At 30.8% G+C, this 21,443-nt stretch overlaps 2 protein-coding genes across 3 annotated transcripts; one reads left to right on the top strand and one right to left on the bottom strand.

Annotated features, from left to right (window-relative positions):
* Nucleotides 1–8,051: 8,051 nt before the first annotated feature.
* Nucleotides 8,052–9,561, bottom strand: LOC140978693 (uncharacterized). Its single transcript, XM_073443897.1, has one exon. The coding sequence runs from the start codon at nt 9,441–9,443 to the stop codon at nt 8,058–8,060; it is 1,386 nt and encodes a 461-aa protein (XP_073299998.1). The 5' UTR covers nt 9,444–9,561; the 3' UTR covers nt 8,052–8,057.
* Nucleotides 9,562–11,651: 2,090 nt separating this feature from the next.
* LOC140979287 (protein PLANT CADMIUM RESISTANCE 2-like) lies at nt 11,652–13,062 on the top strand. 2 transcript variants are annotated; one of them, XM_073444631.1, is made up of 4 exons: nt 11,652–12,090; nt 12,217–12,285; nt 12,537–12,749; nt 12,979–13,062. In XM_073444631.1, exons 1-4 carry the CDS (start codon nt 11,907–11,909, stop codon nt 13,053–13,055), a joined length of 543 nt encoding a protein of 180 aa, XP_073300732.1. In that variant the 5' UTR covers nt 11,652–11,906; the 3' UTR covers nt 13,056–13,062. The 2 variants fall into 2 exon arrangements, with proteins under 2 accessions (XP_073300732.1, XP_073300731.1); XM_073444630.1 differs by having other exon boundaries at nt 11,655–12,090; nt 12,217–12,288.
* Nucleotides 13,063–21,443: the final 8,381 nt, after the last annotated feature.

Raw genomic sequence — 21,443 nt, 5'->3', positions numbered from 1 at the left:
AACTCATGATCGTCACATATGAAACTATTTAGTAATTTCAAATAATTTAAATATAAATTTATTTAAAATTATAGGAGAACCATATCAATCCATGGATTGTAGCTAAATTGTTTTGATATAAATTTTGTGAATTTATGTGATATCTAATGTAAAGTGAAATTGTGCAATAAAATACCAACATAGGATTGTTTATTAATCGCGGAGAAAGATACAATTTTTGTCCTGAAATTAGAATTTTTTATCTCAATTTTGGTTATGTTAACTGTGAATTTGTATTTTTAATTCTATAATTTGTATTTATTTTTTAATTTTTTTATGATAAATATTTATTTTAGTCATATAATTTGTATTTTTTCACTTTTGTTACGATCTTGAACGGACACATTAGGTTTTCCGTCAAAAAATTATCAAAAAACGAAAAAAACATACAAGTTAAAATGTTTAAAATAAAAACAATATATAATTACAAGACTAAAAACGAAAATTCACCGTATCGTGACCATAAATGAAAAAAAAACATATAAATTTCATGATTAAAATTACAAATTCATCATTAATATGAAAAAATTTAAAAAAATGCAAATTACATACGAACATTGTGATTTTCTCTTAATCATGTTTTAGATGGTTGGCTTGAACTAGAAAATAGTTATTTACTTGAGAAATTTGAAGAAATCGTTGTTTCGAATGTTTAGAATTTTGAGTAGAAATAAATAAAATTGAATTCTAACAATTTAATTTTTATCTTTCTTTTCCTTGAAGCCACTTATTTGATTAAAATTTTCAAATTATCCGCAGTCAATAACACTCCGGTCTTTTTATATTTTATTCTGCTAGTAGCTAGATGTCTTCAAATATATATATATTTTATTATGTAAATTATATATTATTAAAAGGAAAACATACCCTCACGTTTCTTTAAACAACATACAATAATTTAATTTATTCCACGTAAAAAGATGTTTTTTTTCAAGATCATTAATTATTTATTCCAAAAATATATTATTATGATAATTTTTAATTAAAATAAATAGATTAAAAATTGTTACTTAACAGAAAAAATATAAAAAAAAATTTGAATTAATTGATCACTCTAAAGCCTATTTCATCTCTTGTCCCTTTCCTTTTCTCTTCTAATTTTATATGCCAAAAAATACTATAAATTATAACAATTATCGAATGATACGAATTATATTAGAAATTCAATTTTATATAATATAAAAGTAATTAAGTATGATGATGTCATATAATTACGCAATGCATCTTAATTCTTTTCAGCTTTTATGCTTCTACGGCATAAACTGTTCCCTCGAGATTTTCTATGAGGCTGCGGCATCACCATCCTGACGTCATCAACACATACGTCATCTGATGATGTCACCAACATCTTGGTCTTACATCAACTCCACGTTTTCCCAGCACGGTGCATTCTTTAAATCAACGAATTAAATCGTACGTTTGCTTCATTCAATCCTTAATCAAATATATCACAAAATCAAAACAAACAAAAACTTCTCTATATAGTGTTTAAAAAAAAACTAGCTTTTTCTATGGAAGTTGAGAAAAGAAAGCGGGCGGAGGAGGACGGAGAAAATCAGGAGAAGAAAGGTAAAGCAATGGTAGAAGAGGTCGGAGGGGTCAAGGTGGCGGAGCCGGCGGATGAGGAAGTGGAGGAGTTCTTCGCAATATTGAGGAGAATACATGTGGCCGTCAAGTATTTCAAGGAGCGTGGGAGCCGTGAGTGGGCGGCGGCGCCTTGGAGTCCGTCCTTCGAACAGGAGGACTTCGCCGGAGTTAAGAAGGAACCGAAGCAAAAAAAGAATACGGGTTTGGATCTTAATTCCCACCCTGTTAGTGAGCAGTATGATGAAACCTAGCTAGTTCATGCAATCATGCTTGCTTTAAACGTTTCACGCAAAATATGACTTTAATTTGGATCAAAATACACATTCACTTAATTCTCTGGTAATTTCGATCAAATTTGGTTTCCAAAAAAAAAAATTTAATCAGCTAAAAATGAACCAGAGTCTTATACCATAGACTCGGTTGAAAAAGTTTTGATAGTAAGAATTAAACACAGAATTTTTTGTCAACACTCATATATTACACAAACTCGGATAAACATTGTGGATGTCATTATTTTAACTCAATATGATATTTGTTTTGAAGGTAAAATTCCAAATGGGATTATGATCTTTAATATGTAAAGAGATTTTTGGCAAAATAAAGAAGAATGATAGGAGAATATAACTATATAAGAGTTGTTCGAATTTATTTTTTAGGTTTTCGAGTATCTGTAACAAGCCCTCGTTAAAAAATTTATTTACAAGTTAAATTTAAAAAGATTGTTGAATTTTAAATTTTATATGAAATTATTACAAAAAAAATAATTATTGAAGGAATATGATTTTTTGAAAACTTTCCATTTTTTTATTATATATTGTTATAAATATTTTATATCGAATATTAAAATAAATAAATTATAAATATATTAGATTATAACATTGAATAAAAAAATAGATGTTGAGCTTATAACTTAACTAACATATACCCTCTTATCCTTTTTTTCAACATTCACTTTCCATGATAAAAATGAATAAAAGTAAAAAAAAAAAAAAAATCAAGTTTCGAAATGCCGTTGAGCTAATTAAAACCTGTTGTCACCCAAAGCAACTTGGACTTTTGTTCATATCATTAACTCTCCGGGACTCTATCGTAATAATAATAATAATAATAATAATAATAATTAATATAAAAGTCTCGCGCAACACACAATCAAAAACCCTCGAAAAGACCAAAATAGCCCTATAAAACCCACAATTAATTTTCAAACCCTCTTTTCAAATACTGAGAATTTGTACTACTAATATTTGAGTTGTATTAGATTGTGTCATATAATTTAAAATTTTTTTAATAAAAGAATTTGAAATTAAATTAGATAGATGAATAAATTTCGAAATTGATGAACATGTATCAAGATGAGTGAATTACAAGATAATATTATAATCTTCATTTATCAAAATAAAATTCAAATCTCCATATATATAGTAAATTATTTCGTTTATTCTCAAAGTGAAGAAGGCCACAAAGAAAACTTTTGTCTCGCACTCCAAACATTAAGGAGCAAAATTGAACGACAAATTCAAGTAATTAGAATTTTGGTTAAAGAATGTTACCTTCTTGGGACTCATCATCTTAGCAGTAGGGGTGTCAATATATCACAAGAAATTATAGGCAATCACCGACTGGCCAAGACCGAGGACGATGACAAAAATTCGAAACTTCTTAGGATTAGTAGACTATTACGAAATTCATCGAAGGTTTTTTCTTCGATAGTGAAGCGGTTACAAAACTCAGACGAAAAAACTCTAAATTTAACTGGATCGAAGATTGTGAGAAAAGATTTGAAACCTTGAAGAAGAAAAGTACAACTCCACGAGTGATAATGCTGCCTCATGAATGCAAGGATTTTTCCACTTACAGCAATGAGCCAAAGGAAGGTCTGAGATGAGCGCTCATGCTAGAAGGAATGGTAATTGCTTGTGCATCAAGACAATTGAAACCGTACGAGCAAAACTACCCAACTTTCGATCTCGAGTTAGCCACATTGGTTTTTGCCTTAAAAATTTGTAGCCATTACCTTTTCCGGCGCTAAGTGTGAGATCTTCACGGAGCATCAGAGCCTATAGTACTGTTCACGCATAAATAATTGAACATGAGACATAGACGATTGATTGAATTATTGAAAGATTATGACTTAATGATAAGCGGCCATCCAGTAAAGAGAACAAGGTATCTGACCCTGTAATTCGGAAAAACATGGGTAAGAAGATTATAACTTCGTTATCATTGCAACCGTGCCTTCAAGAAAGTATTAAGCTAAGAAAGAATTGAGATCCCAATTTGACAAAACTTAAAGAACAAGTTAAAGAAGGAAAGTATTCATATCTTCGTATTGATGATAGTGGAGTTTTGTGGATAAACGGACGATTGTGCATACCAGATATTGATAACATTCGACAATAAGTGATGTTTGAAGCACATAAGTAGAAATTTTCAGTCGACCTTAATGGTACAAATATGTATAGAGATCTATAGAAAAATTCTTGTGGAGCAGAATGAAGAATGATGTAGCATAATTTATCTCTAAATGTCAAGTATATCAGCAAGTCGAAGCTGAACAACAACGGACCAGAGGAATACTCCAATCTCTGGAAATCTCATAATAAAAGTGAGAGCATATTTCCATTGATTTTATAATTAGCTTGCTCAATTCAAGAAAAATTCATGATGAAATACGGGTATTCGTAAATAGACTTACAAATATCTACACACTTTCCACTCGTTCGCATAAATGATAATCTGAATAAGCTAGATGCCATGTACATGGACAACATTGTGTGGCTACATAGAGTTCCGGCTAAAATCTTGTCGTATAGAGATCCGAGATTTGTATCTCGATTTTGGAAAAACTTCCAAAAAGTTAGGAGACTCTTAGTACAACTTATCACCCTCAAACTGATAGTCAAACAGAGATAACGATCCAAACCTTGGAGGGCTTGCACCCTAGACTTCAATATAATTTGGACTGAACATGTATATATTTAATAGAGTTTGCTTATAACGATAATGACTACAATAGTATTAGAATGATGCCATAAGAGGCTCTATTTGGGCAAATGTGTCAATTACCACTATAATGGGATGAGTTAGGGCAAAAGACTATCACTGGACCGAACTTATACAAGAGACAGTGGAAAAAATAGCTATCATTAACGAAAAATTCAAAACTGCTCAAGATCAACTGAAGAGTTAGGCCGATCTAAAAATGAGACCAGTGGAATTCGAAGTTGGCAAAAGGCCTATGTAAGAATCTCACAAATGAAAAGAGTTGTTCGATTCAGTAAGGATGGGAAACCGAACCTTCGATATGTAGGACCTTTTTCGAGATTCTTGAGAAATTGAGAACATTGGCATAAAGACTAAAACTACCACCAAACATGTCTAGGATTGACAATGTTTTCCACGTTTCACAGCTATGGAAATATATTTTGGACCCAAGTCATATTCTAAAAACCGAACTACTCTAGATCATAGGACATTCAAATGAGGAATTGAAGTACCAAGAAGTTCTTATTTAGATTGTGGATACAAAGGACCAAGTACTAAGGCAGATAACTATTCCATATATCAAGGTCCAATCATATTGAGAAAGAAGTCATCTAGGAAATGAATGAGAAAATGCGCAAGCAACATCCTCACCTTTTCGAAAACCAAGTCAACTCAAATTTGGAGAAGTAACTTCCAATAAAGAGAAATGATGTAAAGCCCCTCTAATTTTCAAATCTTCTATTTTAAATACTGAGAATTTGTACACGATAAAACCGTTATATGACACCAATATGGTAGGTATAAAATCATTATATGATCCCTACACAATGAGTATAAAACCGTTATATGACCTCTATGCGCTGGGTATAGAACTGGTAAGGGTATGAAACCGTTATATACCCACCTACATAATGAGTATAAAACCGTTACATGGCACATATACGTTAGGAAGAAAATCGTTGCCTTGCACCTTAGAGGACTAAGAATTGAAGACTGATCAGTAAACCATGAAATATCAGTGTTATACATTTGTGATCTGTTGTCATATGCCTTGTCTTGGTATTCTTGATATTCGAAAGTTATGTAATTGTATATATTGTGCACCGATCATCTCCGCTTGTTGAGTGTTTCCTCAAGCTCTCACCTTTACTCTATTTTCTCATATAAGAACGAAAAACAAGTAGAGGAGGATGAGAAATATATGTTATAGGCTAGTGATAAATAATAACTCGAGACTTTTGCACTTAGTTTAATTTTAGTATCGTTATCTGATTTTTCAAGTTGTAACACGCTTTCAAAATTTTATTTTAGTTTTGGGAATTTTTGTTGTGAAGACAATTTATTTATGAAATAGTCTGGTTTTGGTTTATATTGTACTACAAGACTTGTTATTTTACGATTTTTGTGATTGTTAAATGATGTTTGTATCACACGTATTGGTCTCGGGGCGTGACAATCCCCATCAATTTTAATTTTAATTTTTTTTGTTATAATTATACAATCTTTTGTAATGAAACTTTGATTGTTTTTGAATGGGTAAATTTGAAATGATATATTCTAATTTCTCAAATTCTGTAGATATAAAAAATTCAAATCTGCTTTAGATCAAGTTAAATATCTTCTAAATAAATTTTAAATACACCTACATATTTTTCATTTGAAATTCATTATTCAATTTTTTTTTTCAAATCAAATCTTTCCCTTCAACTTAAATCCTCCATCCAAATGTTACATTAGTTTCATATATAACCTCGTTTAAATATTTTTTAAAAAATTTATACATACCCTTTGCATTTTTTTATTCTTAACATTTTCATATACGAAAAATATATAATTCATGTTAGGATCAAGCACTTACCACTATGCTAACAGATATAGCTATTAACTAAGACATAATTTTATTTTCTTATACTCGTGGTAACGTGGAGTGCACCTACTTAGGTGCTAGTGATTCGGGCTGTTAGACCCCTGAGTTCGGGGAAGCGCGTGTCTATCTGTTGTTGTTGTCTCATATCTTTTAGAGATCATTCTGACCATTTCTTTAGCATTGGTCATGTCATAACAGAGACAATAGTATCCTATTAAGATCTGACGTAACTCTTTTACGGTTCATCTAGTCAACCACATCAAGCGGTGGAACGTCAGCAGTTTGACGCACGAGAATTTCTCAAGAGGTCATCTATGTCAGTACTGCTCTCGCTCATTCATGTTTAACCCAACAATCTCAGGTATCGAATAATGCACAAAAATGAGATGATCAAATAGAAAAATCGTTGCAAATGTTGGACTAATTAGGANTATAATCCCTCATGGGTTGGATTTTGTTATCTTGTCATCCAATACCATCGATACCCGAATCAAGTCCACTAAAACGATTATTGGATGATGGAACAGGTCTCCTCCCCCACAATATGAGAATACTCTAATTTCAATTTTTGTGGGGCTTGTAGATGTCTTGTTAAATGAGAAACTATTTGGTTGAATGATGTACTTAATTCAAATTCATAAATTTTTATTTTATTTTTAAACAATTTATTCATCATGAATAATGGTGATTGAATTCAAGGGGGTTTTTTTTAAAAAAAAAAGCATTTAAATCGAGTAATTATTAGTTTGAAATTCATATAAGATGGCAGTGTGTTAATATATCACTGTTTTCTTTGATTTTAAAAAATAATACTGTAAATATTTACTCGTTGATATGTCAATGAAGGGTATTTTCATGATTAAAAAATAAATAATAATATATAAAAGAAAGTAATAAAAGCAAATGATCCATATTCAATCCGGCCAGTTGGCCTTTACGAAAGCGAGTGTGAGAAGGCTTTAAATACGTGGGCTCGATCAATAGGCGTCGTTGCCTCACATTTCACACATGACTGCTCACTCTCAATCAATATTTATCTTTTTTTTTTTTTGACATTTCCAAGTATTTAATAAATATTACATATAAATTTTGAGGGATGCGTTGGCCCAAAAAATTCAATAATAATAATGAGTAAAGATAAGATATGGATGTATTAATTATTATATTGTCGATTAATTTGCCATAGACACGAACTGCCAAATGTCTTAAACCATTTCAAGAGAAAATAGTTATTTTAATTATATAAATTCCATTTTCTCTTTCGTTTGAGTGCCAACACAAACTGCAAAATGTCTTAAACTTCTTAGTCATAACAAAGAAATCGTCAATTAATATGATGGATTCTATTTTCCATAACAAAATTCATTTTTTAAAATCGAACAACTTAAATATTATATTATGTTTCGATTGCTCAATCAACATTAATTTTTTACATAATCACATAAAAATCTCTATACAATTAAGAAAGGAATAGAAAAACATTAAAAAAAAAAGGGCTATGCCAGTTTATTCAACTGTATTATGAACAAGATTCTACAACATTCTATAAAATTATTATTAAAAAAAACTTGAATGGTGTTCATGTGTCCACATAGGTATAGCAATCGCTATAAACCGTGGACTCTACCTGAAACGAACAGATAAGCTTCATTAAAATATAATTAACATCCACGTTAGCGTTGCCACGACGCTTCACCATACCATGATTTGCCTTGGAAATCGACTCGGGTATCGACTCAGTTGACGCTATCAGCTTCACCTTCTGTAAGACGAAAGGATTCACAACGAGTTGATTGAACAGTGCCGACTCGGTCTCCGAGTTTCTCCTCTTCTTTTGAATCGATGTCCTCACAATTTCCGTCAACATCAGGTCGGAGAGTCTCCGGACTCCTCTGTCTCCGCCGATGATGATTGTTGGAGTCACCAGTTTTTGGGCTTTGTTTAAATTCCTTCTCCCGTGCTTCTCGTTGCTTGATTGCGTGATTACCAGAACTGAATCCATAGCCGTGCCTCGAATTTTGTCGAATGGGTCGTCGAGCAACAGCACTTCTTTCATGTCCACTAATGTGACATGCTTGAAATTTCTTCTGACACGACCGAGTATCATCGGGTAGCAAGCCCATCTTCTTAAGCTCATAGGAATGTGATCCAAGAACCCGGATAACGAGTTCTCCGGATCAAGCTCCTCCACATCGAAGCCAACAACCGACCCGTAGCTCAGTCGCCTGGACTCAGCGCTGTCCACCTCGCTGAGATTGCTGCGGGTTCTTCGTCCCCAGATGGGCTCCCCTGTATGTTTCGATTTATCGATCTTTTTCACGAAATGGGTCGATTTAAAACTCGAAAAAGAAGAGCTGTAATTGTTTGATAGCGTGGTATTAGTATTGTACTGATCCACAAGTTTCATGAAGTAGTCGATTTCTTCTCGAATTGCGCGATCGAAAACGGATGATTTTGATGGGAAAACGAACAGTAGATCCGATTTGGAAGTCGTACCAGACCTTTGCAGCAACCTGAGGAACAATCGAAACTCATGCGAAGTGAGGGACTCAACTGCATGCGCGACAATGAGGTCGTTCATAGCTCGCGTGCCTCTTCTGTACAAAGTGCCCATCCCCTGCAATGCGTGCGTTGATGAATTCCGTCCCGAAGAAGAAACCACGTTCAACTGCCTTCTGGATTGGTGGTAGTCCCGTGTGGCGGTAGTTGTGGTGGTGGAAGGCAGGGTGGAAATGATGAAAAGGAGGAGGATTGTGAACATAAGCAGAGCGCAGATGGAGATTGCATACTGCGCTTTGTACAGTAGATTCGCTGACTTGGTGCTTTTAAGGGATGATGGGAGCGAAAAGGATGGAGGAAAGAGATTGAAATTGATGGCTTTTTTCTTGGAAATGGAATTATTATCGTTGGTGGATTGAATTTGTTGATGATGCTCATCGGGGAAGAGGATTAAGCAAATTCCCATCTCTCAGCTTTCGCTACTGATGGTGTTCTTGAGTTTCATAGTATTTTTCATTCCTTTTTTGGAACATAAAAGGTGAAATAACACTTCGAAACTTGGCTTATTTTTATATTATTATTTCTTAAGATTATATTCTCTTTTGTTGTAATTTAATGAATATATATTAAATTATATCAGCTGTATTCAATTCACAATTTTGATAACTTTTAATAATTTTTTCAAAATTTTTTATTATATTAAAATAAAAAATTATTAAATTAACAATCAGTCAAAAATGAAAATTTTGAAAAGAAAATATGAAAATATATATAGAGATATATTTCGAAAATTTGAGAGAGTGATAGCGATAGATAAGAGGAGAGAAGATAAGAAGAGATGTGATGTGAAGCGACAGAGAGAGAAATAAATAGTTTGTATATGGGTTAGAAGTTTTAAAAATCTATCCAAAATTTTGGGTTGAACCAAATACAATTTTTGATACTATATAATTGTATCTTAGGCATTAATGTTTGTATGTTAATGAATTTCATGAAGTAATTAAAAGTCTATTGAAAATTTGAATACCTATAGAGTTTTTATAAGTCAATGTAGAATACCACTTGACTTTTTAAAACTCTACGAAACTCTATTTTGAATATCACTAGACTTCTATAGAGTAAGTGAAAGTTTTAATTGAATACCTCTAGACTTTTAAAAACTACCAAAGTTATTAAAAGTTAATAAATCTGCTCCATTGAATACTCTCCTATGTCTTCCTGAAAAGTATAATTGACCGATTTAACCTATACAAACAAATTTTCATCTAAAGATTTTTCGAAAAAGGAAAAACATATGTAAATATTACCTTCATAATTCTTTGGAGATTCACGAAAAGTAAGATCTATGTTTAAGGTTAAGAGAAGAAGTTTAACTATATTAGTGTTAAGAAAGTGGATTGCTTTCTTGAGCCTTTAATTATTTCACTTTTTGAATGAAATATTAACTAGGGAGAACTTTTTTCTTTTTGATTTTGGAATTAGAATTCGATTTGGATGAATCCGAGTTAAAATAATATTTTTTAACGTAAAAAAAATATTATATATCGTTTATTTTTTACATATATTTCTTATTAATAATATTACGTAAATATTTATATATTTTTTTAATAATTCTTGAAAAATAACAAGAAAAAACCATATTGTTATTAAATAATTTTTAAGAATTAATAAAAAAAAAAGTTCAACATGAGGTTTGGACTAAAAAAAATTAAATTCTTAAAATTAAAATAAAGTTTTCAATAACTTATAGAAATTTTAAGTATAAAAATATTTTATATGAATTTTACATAAATTTGCAATAATAATAATAAAAATAAATAATGTGAATTTAATGTACATAGTTTCAGGAACATCATATTTTAATAAATTTGAAAAAAGAATATAAATTTTTTTAGCTAAATATACCAAAATAACATTAAATTATTTTTTTTAATTCTATGCCTCAAATCCCAAAAAATCTCGTGAAATATCTTCAATTTTTAAGAATTTCATTTAGTGAAGACAAATCTAATCGAATTCCATCAAATATCAATTCAATTTCGAAGTCACATCATTCCAAACACTAAAAATGCTATCTTCAAATCCAAAATCCCACAAAACTTCATTTTTCCTTCATTCCAAAAATTAAGGTTTGGCCAAAATGTAAATTAAATTGATTTTCCTTCTTGATTAAAGAATGTGTTATTTATGTGAAATAAAAAATGCAAATAGAAATTAACAAGCAAAACACGATGAGTTTGTTATAATCGAATCTCGTACCCGATATCTCATCCCAAGCTTTTTTATGCCAGCCAAATTGCATTTTCGTTATAGAGAACTCCTACCCTATGCGATTTAAATATCGAAAATGAGAAAGATGGTAATTTATGGACCAAAAAAAAACTTAGACATTGTGATTCTCATCTTAAGAGAGACAATTAATCAACTACTTCATTTTGTCAAGCTTTGTTATATTAAGACATGAAAGAAAAAATTTTGTGAAACTGTCGTACGACTTAATTTTGTGAGATAGTAGCCGACTCAACCCAACTTATAAAAAAATATCAATTTTTATAGAAATAGAAAAACTATTTTGTTATTATTATTTTGATATTATTATCAGATTTAGTATATATAAAGTTGGTATTCAACTAAAATTCCTTTGTGGTCCAACAGGCATATAATGCGCTATAGTGTGCCCCGGCTGACGAGAAATTTCCCAGCTCTTGCAATCAAATTGAATTCTGCGGTCATCACACGCACAAGGGTTGATCTTTAGAACCTAGAATCACTCCCATTTTGTAGTTTATATCACATCGACAAACACATATTTACTTATTGCATATAATTATCAATCTGAAGGCTAAAATTCTTATCCACTTACAGACCATTATTGGTTCTACTTTCTTGCCTGCCTAGCAATAATTTTGATTGATCCCATCAATTATATATGTATTCTTCAAACTCAAGCGAGCACCAGAAATTCTCGGACGGCGCCGTATCAGCGGATATCACGGCGAAAGGGAGTCCAATAAGTTCGTTTTACTCCGAAACGGACAGCCAGCCCCGGCCTCCTAAACCTCAAGTCCCCTGGTCTACTGGCCTGTTCGATTGCTTCTCAGATGTTGAAAACTGTAAGTAATTTGGTTCATTTCATATATACCTACCAATTAATTAGCTAGGATTCTCCTAATTCTTTTGTTTTTTTTTTTAAAAAAAATAATTTGTTGGTTTTGATTTAATTTAATGATCAAAATCAGGTTGTGTTACGTGCTGGTGCCCATGTATTACTTTCGGGCGAATTGCTGAGATTGTTGACCAAGGATCAAGTTGTAAGTTCCGCATCTGATTTGTCTTTTTTTTTTAAAAAAAAATAATAATTGGATGTCAATTATTTGTTAATCGTTGATCGAATGGATTTCTAAATTGAATTGGATAGATTTGTAATTTGATACAAACTGTAATATGTCAATTTTGTAAAACGAATCTACATCTCGATTTGACTTATAAAAAAAATTAATTTTATCTCGTGTCGATCCGTCTAATAAGAAACTACTCATAACTTAAAGTTTTGGTGCAGCGTGTGGGCAGAGTGGAGCTTTATACACAGTGATAGCGTGTGTGACGGGATGCCCTTGCTTCTATTCATGTTTCTATCGGTCAAAACTGAGACAAAATTACTCGTTGCATGGATCTCTATGTGGGAATTGTCTGGTTCACTGCTTCTGTGAAAATTGTGCTCTGTGCCAAGAGTATCGAGAGCTCAAGTCTCGTGGATTCAATATGACCATTGGTAACTCTTTTATTTTATTCCCTCTAAATATTATTTATAGTCTCTTTAAACCCATTATAATTACAGACAGAAATATAGCTGATTTGGTCGGGTTGGTGAATTTGAGACAGTGTCTTTAAGTTTGAAAATTACATAAACCTTGCAGGTTTAATGATGTGTGTGGTGGTTTGTAGACTACTTTGGATATATAAATTTTTTTGAATAATTGTTTTACTTATATTGGTTTCAGGATGGCATGGAAACGTGGAGAGAGACAACCGTGAGGTAGACATGGCTCCGGTGGTTGAAGCAAGAATGACTCGATGATAAAATATTAAATTAAAATATGATGAAATTATTTAGAGTTTTCTACATGCACGGGTTTGGTGATCAATTAAAATTAACTCGACCCAAATATGTTGTATGTATTTTTAATTTTTTGGACTGTGCAAATCTGTATCGTGTTGTCTTGAAAATAAATAGTTGCAAGTCCAGACAATTTTTGTCCCGACACAGCTCACTACATAGTGATAGAAAGGGGAGCCCTTCATAACACTCAAATTATAGACTGGCTATAAATATAACAGATAAAACGCTAACAAAAATTTAAATATAATGAATAGCTAATGAAATTCTAAAATCTAGTCCTAAATATAATGGCCAGCAGAGGAAGGCAAGCCAATTAGATATGGACCCGAACCCATTTTTTTGGATATGGGCTCATGTTAGGCTTAAGTTTGTAATTGGATCACTGCGGACATCAATGTCATATAAATATATTTAATTAATTTCTTTAAAAAAATGTATATTTTCATAATTTCTTCAAATTGGAACCGAGGGATTTGAATTTGTAATATGATTCAAATCTTTCATCGATTTAAAATGACTAGGTTGGAGTGTTGATTTGAATTGAAATAAAAAGTTATACTTGATCAATAAAAAGATATCAAACTCTTTTACTTCAAATATGAATCAACTGTCATACCGAATCGAATCGTCTCAAATCCATTCGTCCAAATATAACAAAATTATGGTTTGTTATGCTCTTTGTCTCAACCTCACTCTTCTGTTTAGGCTTTGGACGAAAGAATTAAGGCAAAAACTAGTGTGAAACGGTCTCATAGGTCGTATGTTGTGAGATAGATCTCTTATTTGAGTCATCCATGAAAAATTATTATTTTTATGCTAAGAGTATTAATTTTTATTGTGAATATCGATAGGATTGGTCCGTCTCACAGATAAAGATTCGTGGACCTTCTCACAAGAGACCTACTCAAGAATTAATTAGTTTACCCAAAGAAGCAAAATTATTTATGTTAGAGAGGAAGGCAAAAATTATGAGGTGCAAATTTTTTTTTTTATAGTGAAAACTCTTGTAATTTACTGAAAAAGAGAAATGTCCTTGATTACAAGATTAATCAGCCAAAAAGAAAAAATTTTCACACTCCCAAACAAAAGGAGAATGAGACGAACAAGCAAAAGAGACAATGGCATGAGCAACACAATTCACAGAATGCCGAACATAACTTTAAATTATGCGGCGCATATTATATAAGTAGAAAAATGTACAATTGATTTAATATAGTTTTTAAAAATTACAGTTTAATTCCAAGCTCATAAAAAGGGATTTTATGGAAAATTCGGTGCTATCCCGTTACATAATATTTCGTTTCACTTTTTATGCTATTTAAGAATAATAACAATATATCATTTAGAATTTATACTTTATATTATTAATTTATTTATACTATATTTTGATTGTTATTTTAATATTTAAGAAAAAAAATTGAAATCTGTAAATGGTGTGGAACTTTGATTTGAAGTGGGAAAAAAAAACAATTATAGAGAGACCAATAAGAGAAAATGAGTGCATATTGATCCATCACTGCCAAATTGCTCGACTCCATATAATTTCAGGTAGTCTATAACATCAAGTTGTGGTGGGAATCCATTCTTGACTTCATATCATAAACAACTTTGAAACAAACAAATCAAAATAAATAAGGAAATAAATGATTCATATATATACAAGGAAGACCTACGAATTGATCCAAATACTACACCTTCTAGGAGTGTAAAACAATCCGATCCGAAAATCTCAATATCCGGTTCGGATTAGCGGAATTGGATTCGATCTAAACCAATCCAAAAAAAAAACCGCAATATATATATATTTTTTGTTAATTTGGGTAATCGGTCCAACCTATCTCTAATGATAAATTTCAAGATAATATTTCATTTATTCTCAATATTTTTTGTATAACTTATATATTTGAAAAATAAATGACTGTTTATTCATATAACTTTCGTTGGGTTTTTATTTTGATCTCATCATTTCATGATAATCTTTATCTAAAAATTAATTATAAAAATAGAAGTTTGATCATGAACCCTCCACTTTTTTTAAATAAATAAAAAAAAGAAATTAAATCCATTTGAAATAAAAGTGGTTGCCATGTGTGTGTGCGTCTATTATATATAATGTGAATATGTCAACCTTCATATGCCCCCCTACGCAACGTGTTTTTGTATGGAAAGGAGTCATTATCAAATTCTACTAGTCCAAATACATTACACATTTGCATGATTGATGAGTTAATGGTTTCACTGGAAATTTAATAAATTTATATCTTTGTATCTAAATTTTTTACACAAAAAATTCTACGACAATGTCTCATATATTAATTTTGTGAGATAGACTCGACTCATCAAAAAATATTATATTTTATGTCAAAATTATTACTTTTTACTTTAAATACAGACATTGTTTAACTTTAGTTTCACATATATAAATAAGTGAGACCGTCTTACAAAAAACCTATTTATTTTTCTAAAAGAAAAATAACAATAATTGCAATAAGTATTAAATTATAAAATATCAAATGGTGCATTTGGATCGAGCCGTTTGAATATCATTACTTTCAAAGAGTACAACATAATCGTGTGGATAAACTAAATCGAGAGGACTTTAAGATCCATGCCGCTTGCAATTTAATAAAAATCATACTGGATTTCAAATATATTTAATTTAATAGACTCTTGGTTGATGATTTGTCGTAAATATCACGTTTCTCGTATGTGGAATTACGAAACGGATAGGTGGAAGCAAACCGTACGCATTTGACGGTAATGGAAATATTTGGGGGTTAAAAAGTAAAGCAGATAATGGGATCAAGGAAATAGATTCAATATTTAGATTATTCAAAAGTATTTAATACTAGTCACTGTTTACTATTTTGCTCATGTGTGCATCATATTTGGAGAGAGACAAACTTTTGGCAAATCTTGGGTAAACTTCGGTTGGCTCCTTTTGTAGATTGTGGTTTGGTTTTGTCGAAAGAGTTGTTGAAAGAAGATTTTGAATTATTTGTGATGATGTCATGGGCCATGTGGTATGAGGTATGTAAGATTAATAACTCCATTACTGGACTACAAAAAGAGTTGAGAATTGATTGGGCAGTTGCATTGTTGGATGTATATCGACGCTCGAGTACATTGGATAGGTATTCACAGTTGGATGGATCTTTGGCTACAGACCATGTGTGGCATCCACCGTTACCAAATCAATTGCGATTGGATGTTGATGCTGGTTGTTGTGAACTCAGGATAAATTCAGTGTTGGGGTGGTTTTACGGAATTCGATTGGGGGAGTAGTGGGAACAAAGGCTTGCTTTATTAGACCTTCGAGTTCAGTGAAGGGGGCGGAATTGATGGCTATTCGAGAAGGAATGGACTTTTGTCGACGTAATAGTTTCAAGAATGTTTGCATTTTTTCAGATTCAATCCAGGCGATTCAGGTAGTAACCAAACCTGGTGAAGATCGTGGCCCAGATGGGTGGATCATTACGGAAATCAGATCTTGCTTGGAATCTTCGGATTTCATATCACTTCGACATGCGAGAAGAGCGTCGAACAAAGCAGCTCATCATCTAGCAACGGAAGCTATTAAGAATGATGCTATTGGGGAATGGTTTAATTGTCTGTTTTCATCATTTTTATGAATATTGTATTGACTTACTCTTTGGAGATGATTTAATGGATATGTGTGATTTATTTCAAAAAAAAAAAAAAAAACACTCCAATACTGCAGCAATAACACACATATTAAGATATGTACAATATTATTATTAAACTATAACTACTAGGAAATATATAAATGAACATACATATTTTGTTAAATTTTTTTTTTATCATTGTAACGAGATCCTGCAGCTGCTCTCAATTAATGGACACAACATAAATAATCGAGCTAAATGTAATAATCTACAAACTGCATCAACTAGATAAACCACAATAGACAAGTATTGTGTAACAAAGGTGTCCAAAAAGGTGTTGTAAAAGAGTTGAACGTGCGACCACTTGGTTTTAAATAAACGTACCCCGGCCCATCAATTTAGACGCCTCCGGGGCTGAGCATACATATTGAACATTGTTGGTTTTCAAAGTTTGAAAACATGGAATAGTAGGGGTTTAGATATAAACTTCCTGGTTTTATATAAACTATAGAACCTTGTGACAAATGCACCTTTTCAACCCTTAAAATATTTTTACAGAATAGTTGTTGATGAGCACAAAATTTGTTGTCGTTTTGCATTACATGATTTCAGGTCTTTTTTGTGTTTTATATGGTATGTGGGCATCCCACTTTTAAGATTATTCATTTGAATTATATTTGTCAGGTAGTGTCGACGAAAGTTCGAAAAGATGAAGAGAAACGATGAAAATGTCAACAAATGGATACCACATAAGCAAAGACCTCGAGAAATGCTGAAAAATATGGATAAATAATGGTCAAAGTTGAGTTAAAGAACATGAAAGAACCCACATATATGTGCTTTAATAATGGATTAAAAATTTATGAAGTTGAGAAATTTTGTCACTACCACTTGCACACCCACTCTTGCGTGCCTTCGAGCTTCGGCCATCAAGAAACTAAAGAACAAAGTTTTGCCCTTACCACGCACACCCACGCTCGTGTGCCTTCGAGCTTGTGTCACTAGGAAACTGAAGAAAAAAGTCTGCTGCTAGCGTACACGCACCCACGCTTGCGTCCCTTAAAGCGTGGTTTGCCCTGCACATGCACAAAAATAAAGGAAAAATCATATTTTTGTAACCTTACTTACTGAAACTTGATTTTCTTTCATTCAAATATATTAGGACTCTATTTTAATATTGAAAGGAACAATTGCATCATAAACGTACATGAAATAAATATATTGTGTGTATCAGAAGTTAATGTTTTGCTCTGGTGTTGTCAACACGAGCGCACAACATGCAGCGGAAATTTATTTTTAAACACACACGTAAACTTTAATGAATAAACACTGGATTTAAATTATGTACAAGTACAAATACTTGTGCAATGCCTCAGGGCAAAAATTCACTAGAAAATATGTAAATTGTTTACACAAGACAATACTAGTTAAAGATAACAAACCTAAATTCTTTGACACTCCAATGAATTAAAACACATCAAAATAAACCAATACTAAAACTAGATGTATAAACATGTATTGCTTAAAACAAACGAGAAACACTCTTCGACCAACACTTTGCGTAAGTGTTGTTCTTTTGAGTGTTGGCAACATCAATCAGCAACNTATATCTTCTTGACCCAAATTTCCATATATCATCTCCACCTATAAACAAGGAAAACAAGAGTTTAAATGGTATGAAACTCTATTCAAAGCTAGCATATTATCTTATTGATAAGTTCTCAAATTATATTGAATAATTCTCATCTTAATAAGATTATTTATATCTAGGGAAACAAATCTTGATCATTCTTATTTATATCTAGGGAAACAAATCTTATCGAATGATCAAGTTAATTCAAAATTACTCTAAAAATGCAAAATAAAATATTTAATTGATTACGAATAAGATATTCCTTTCAAATATATTTTAGGGTTTTTTGAGAGAATATAAATACAAAGGCTCGAGAACTGAAGAATCACTTTTGACACTTCATATTGGCGACTAGGTTTGGAAGAGAGGAAGGAAAACATCTTTTTTCAAGCGAGATTCACACCATTCACTGAGTATTTTATTTTTGGCTAAGATCACAATAGGACCGAGAAGAGATTGCGTTTAATATTTATTTTTGATTCATTGAACTTATTCATTTCTTTTATCTAATTATTGATTGATATCTGTTTATTATTTCTTGTCAGTAATATAGTCGATTATTTGTATTTTTTTGTTTATCTTGAAAAAGGCTAGGGATTAAAATTATCATCACAATATCAATCAACACATGATTAAACCGACTAGAATTAGTATTCAGTATCAGTTTGTGGTGTTATGTAAAAACTAATATTCCATAAATCTCAATGTGTTTTTTATGTAATTAAATGCAAATAGAAAATTTTGGACATCTAAATAAAAATAGATTTATTAATTCTAGAAATATGTTAATAAATAGTTTAGGAAATTTAACCGTAATTATGCAAGACTTTGAATAGACGATTAAGTTAGAACACATCTCATATAGTCGAGTTTGGTACTATTGTGTATTGTGTTTGTTTTCTTGAATTTGATTTAATTATCAATTAATCTCTGTCGTCCAAGTTGATTTGTTAAATTTCAATACCATTTTAGATCAATTAGAAATTATTCAATAAATACACTCAACCAATTAATTTGATTTGTCTATATTAAGTTTAATAATAAATATCAATTAATTTGATTTGCCTAAATTATGTTTAATAAATACCCTAGTAATTAAAAACAAGTATATACGGAAATGATTCGTACTCTGAATCCGATTTATTACAATTTGGGCTAGTGCCAACCTATTTAATTATTTGATTGTCAAAACATATAATTTCTTGATTAATCAACATGAATACCTTCTCATATATAAGCTATTGGGTGTAACCATTGTTTTTTAACCGGATCGGACCGACGAATTCAACCGGTTTACCGAGAACCGACCATTGTTCCGGTCCGGACCTACTCTAAAATTGTTTTTACGATCAAACTACTCAAAAACAGTAAAAACCGGTCAAGAACCAGTGAACAGTTTAAAAATAGTTCTGACTGATTCATCATTTTTAATTTTTTTTTTAGATTTTGATTATTTTCTTAAATTTCACTTTTCAAAAATTATTTCTTATANTATCTAAGATTTTTAAAATTTAACATATCCTTTGTACTATATTATATAATTATTTTATATAGTATAATAGTTTTTCGGTTGGATCTCCGGTTGAAGGGTCCGACTGTTTAAATCATTTTACAAGATAGACCGGTTGGATCAACAAAAACATTAGGTCTAATAATAAAATTCTTCTTTAAAATTAATTAGTCTAAAATTTTTTGCGATTTTTTAATTAAAAAGGTGTTTGATGGAACTTATAAGCTCTAAAAAAATAAGTAATTTGTTTGGTAAGAAAAAGTTTCAAATATTTTATAAGCGGTCAAAATAAGTTGTTTGACAGCTTATATGCTGTTTTAAAAAAAGTTGGGTTACCCCATCTTTTTTTAAAAATTTTTTTTTTTATATTTGACTTCTCTAAAATATCTTATATATCTTTTTAATTCTTCATTTTATCATCACTTCTTAAATCTCCACTTTATCATTTTGTTTTTTTAGTCAAATTTAAAATACATTTTTGTTCTATTTTTTGTGAATATATAAAAAACAAAAATGTTAATATTTTATCTAGTAAATTATTAACTACAATTTTTAATCAATATTTTATTTACACACATTAAAAAATATAAAATATTATTTTCTCCAAAGAATGTAATTTTTTTGTAAATATAAAATTATAAAATATGAAAATTATAAACTTATTTTCATATAAATATGACTATTTAAATTAACTTGTAGTATTATTTTTTTAGTAATTTTGACAATAAAAAGATCTTATAATACCAGACGTATTAACATTTTTAAGTTGTATAAAATAAGTTCATCAAATCACTTTAACAACTTATTGTTAAAATAAGACCCCGGATGTTATAAATTGCTAAAACAATTGGAAATATGAAAGATATTTTAAACCGTTTTAAATAAATTTGATCAAATACCCTCTAACTTATGTGTGCCAGTTATAGATATATGGTTATAAAATCAAATTTCAAACCTATTCGATGTCATCTTTAATTTTGCAATTTATATGGGATATGGATGTCAGTGGTAGGGATGGCCAAAAAATAAGCTAGCGGGGAGAAAATAATTTTTTTTTTTGAAAATAATTAATTACCAAAAAAATCTTTTGAATGAAAATATAGTAATTGATACAAATGTACAAAATAATAATCATTATTATATTTACATATATATTCTCAAAATGAAAACAAAAGACACTGATAAAAGATCATCTTAGTTACATTTCTAGTACACATAATTTTCGACTTCATATATCTACTCAGACGGTCTTCTCGCCGTGCAAGCAGTCTGGGGGTAGAAGAGAACCTTAGTTATGTCAGAACTCTAGCACTGGATATCAAACGAATTCTGGCTCCTCAAGAAAGCCCCGTTCTGAAAATTGTGTTGCTCACGTCATTGTCTCTTTTGCTTGTTAGTCTCATTCCCATTTTGTTTGGGAGTGTGTAAATTTTCTTTTTTAGCTGATTAATCTTGTAATCAAGGACATTTCTCTTTTTTAATAAATTAGAAGTGTTTTCACCGTCAAAAAAAAAAAAAGATAATCTTAGTTCAATATGATAAAGTTTTTTTAAAAAATTGTGGTTTAACAATCGACT

The sequence above is a fragment of the Primulina huaijiensis genome, chromosome 6 (assembly GCF_012295235.1).
Source record: "Primulina huaijiensis isolate GDHJ02 chromosome 6, ASM1229523v2, whole genome shotgun sequence".
NCBI classification, from domain to species: domain Eukaryota; kingdom Viridiplantae; phylum Streptophyta; class Magnoliopsida; order Lamiales; family Gesneriaceae; genus Primulina; species Primulina huaijiensis.
The sequence above is the reverse complement of the archived record's forward strand: the minus strand, read 5'-3'. Positions and strand labels throughout refer to the sequence as shown.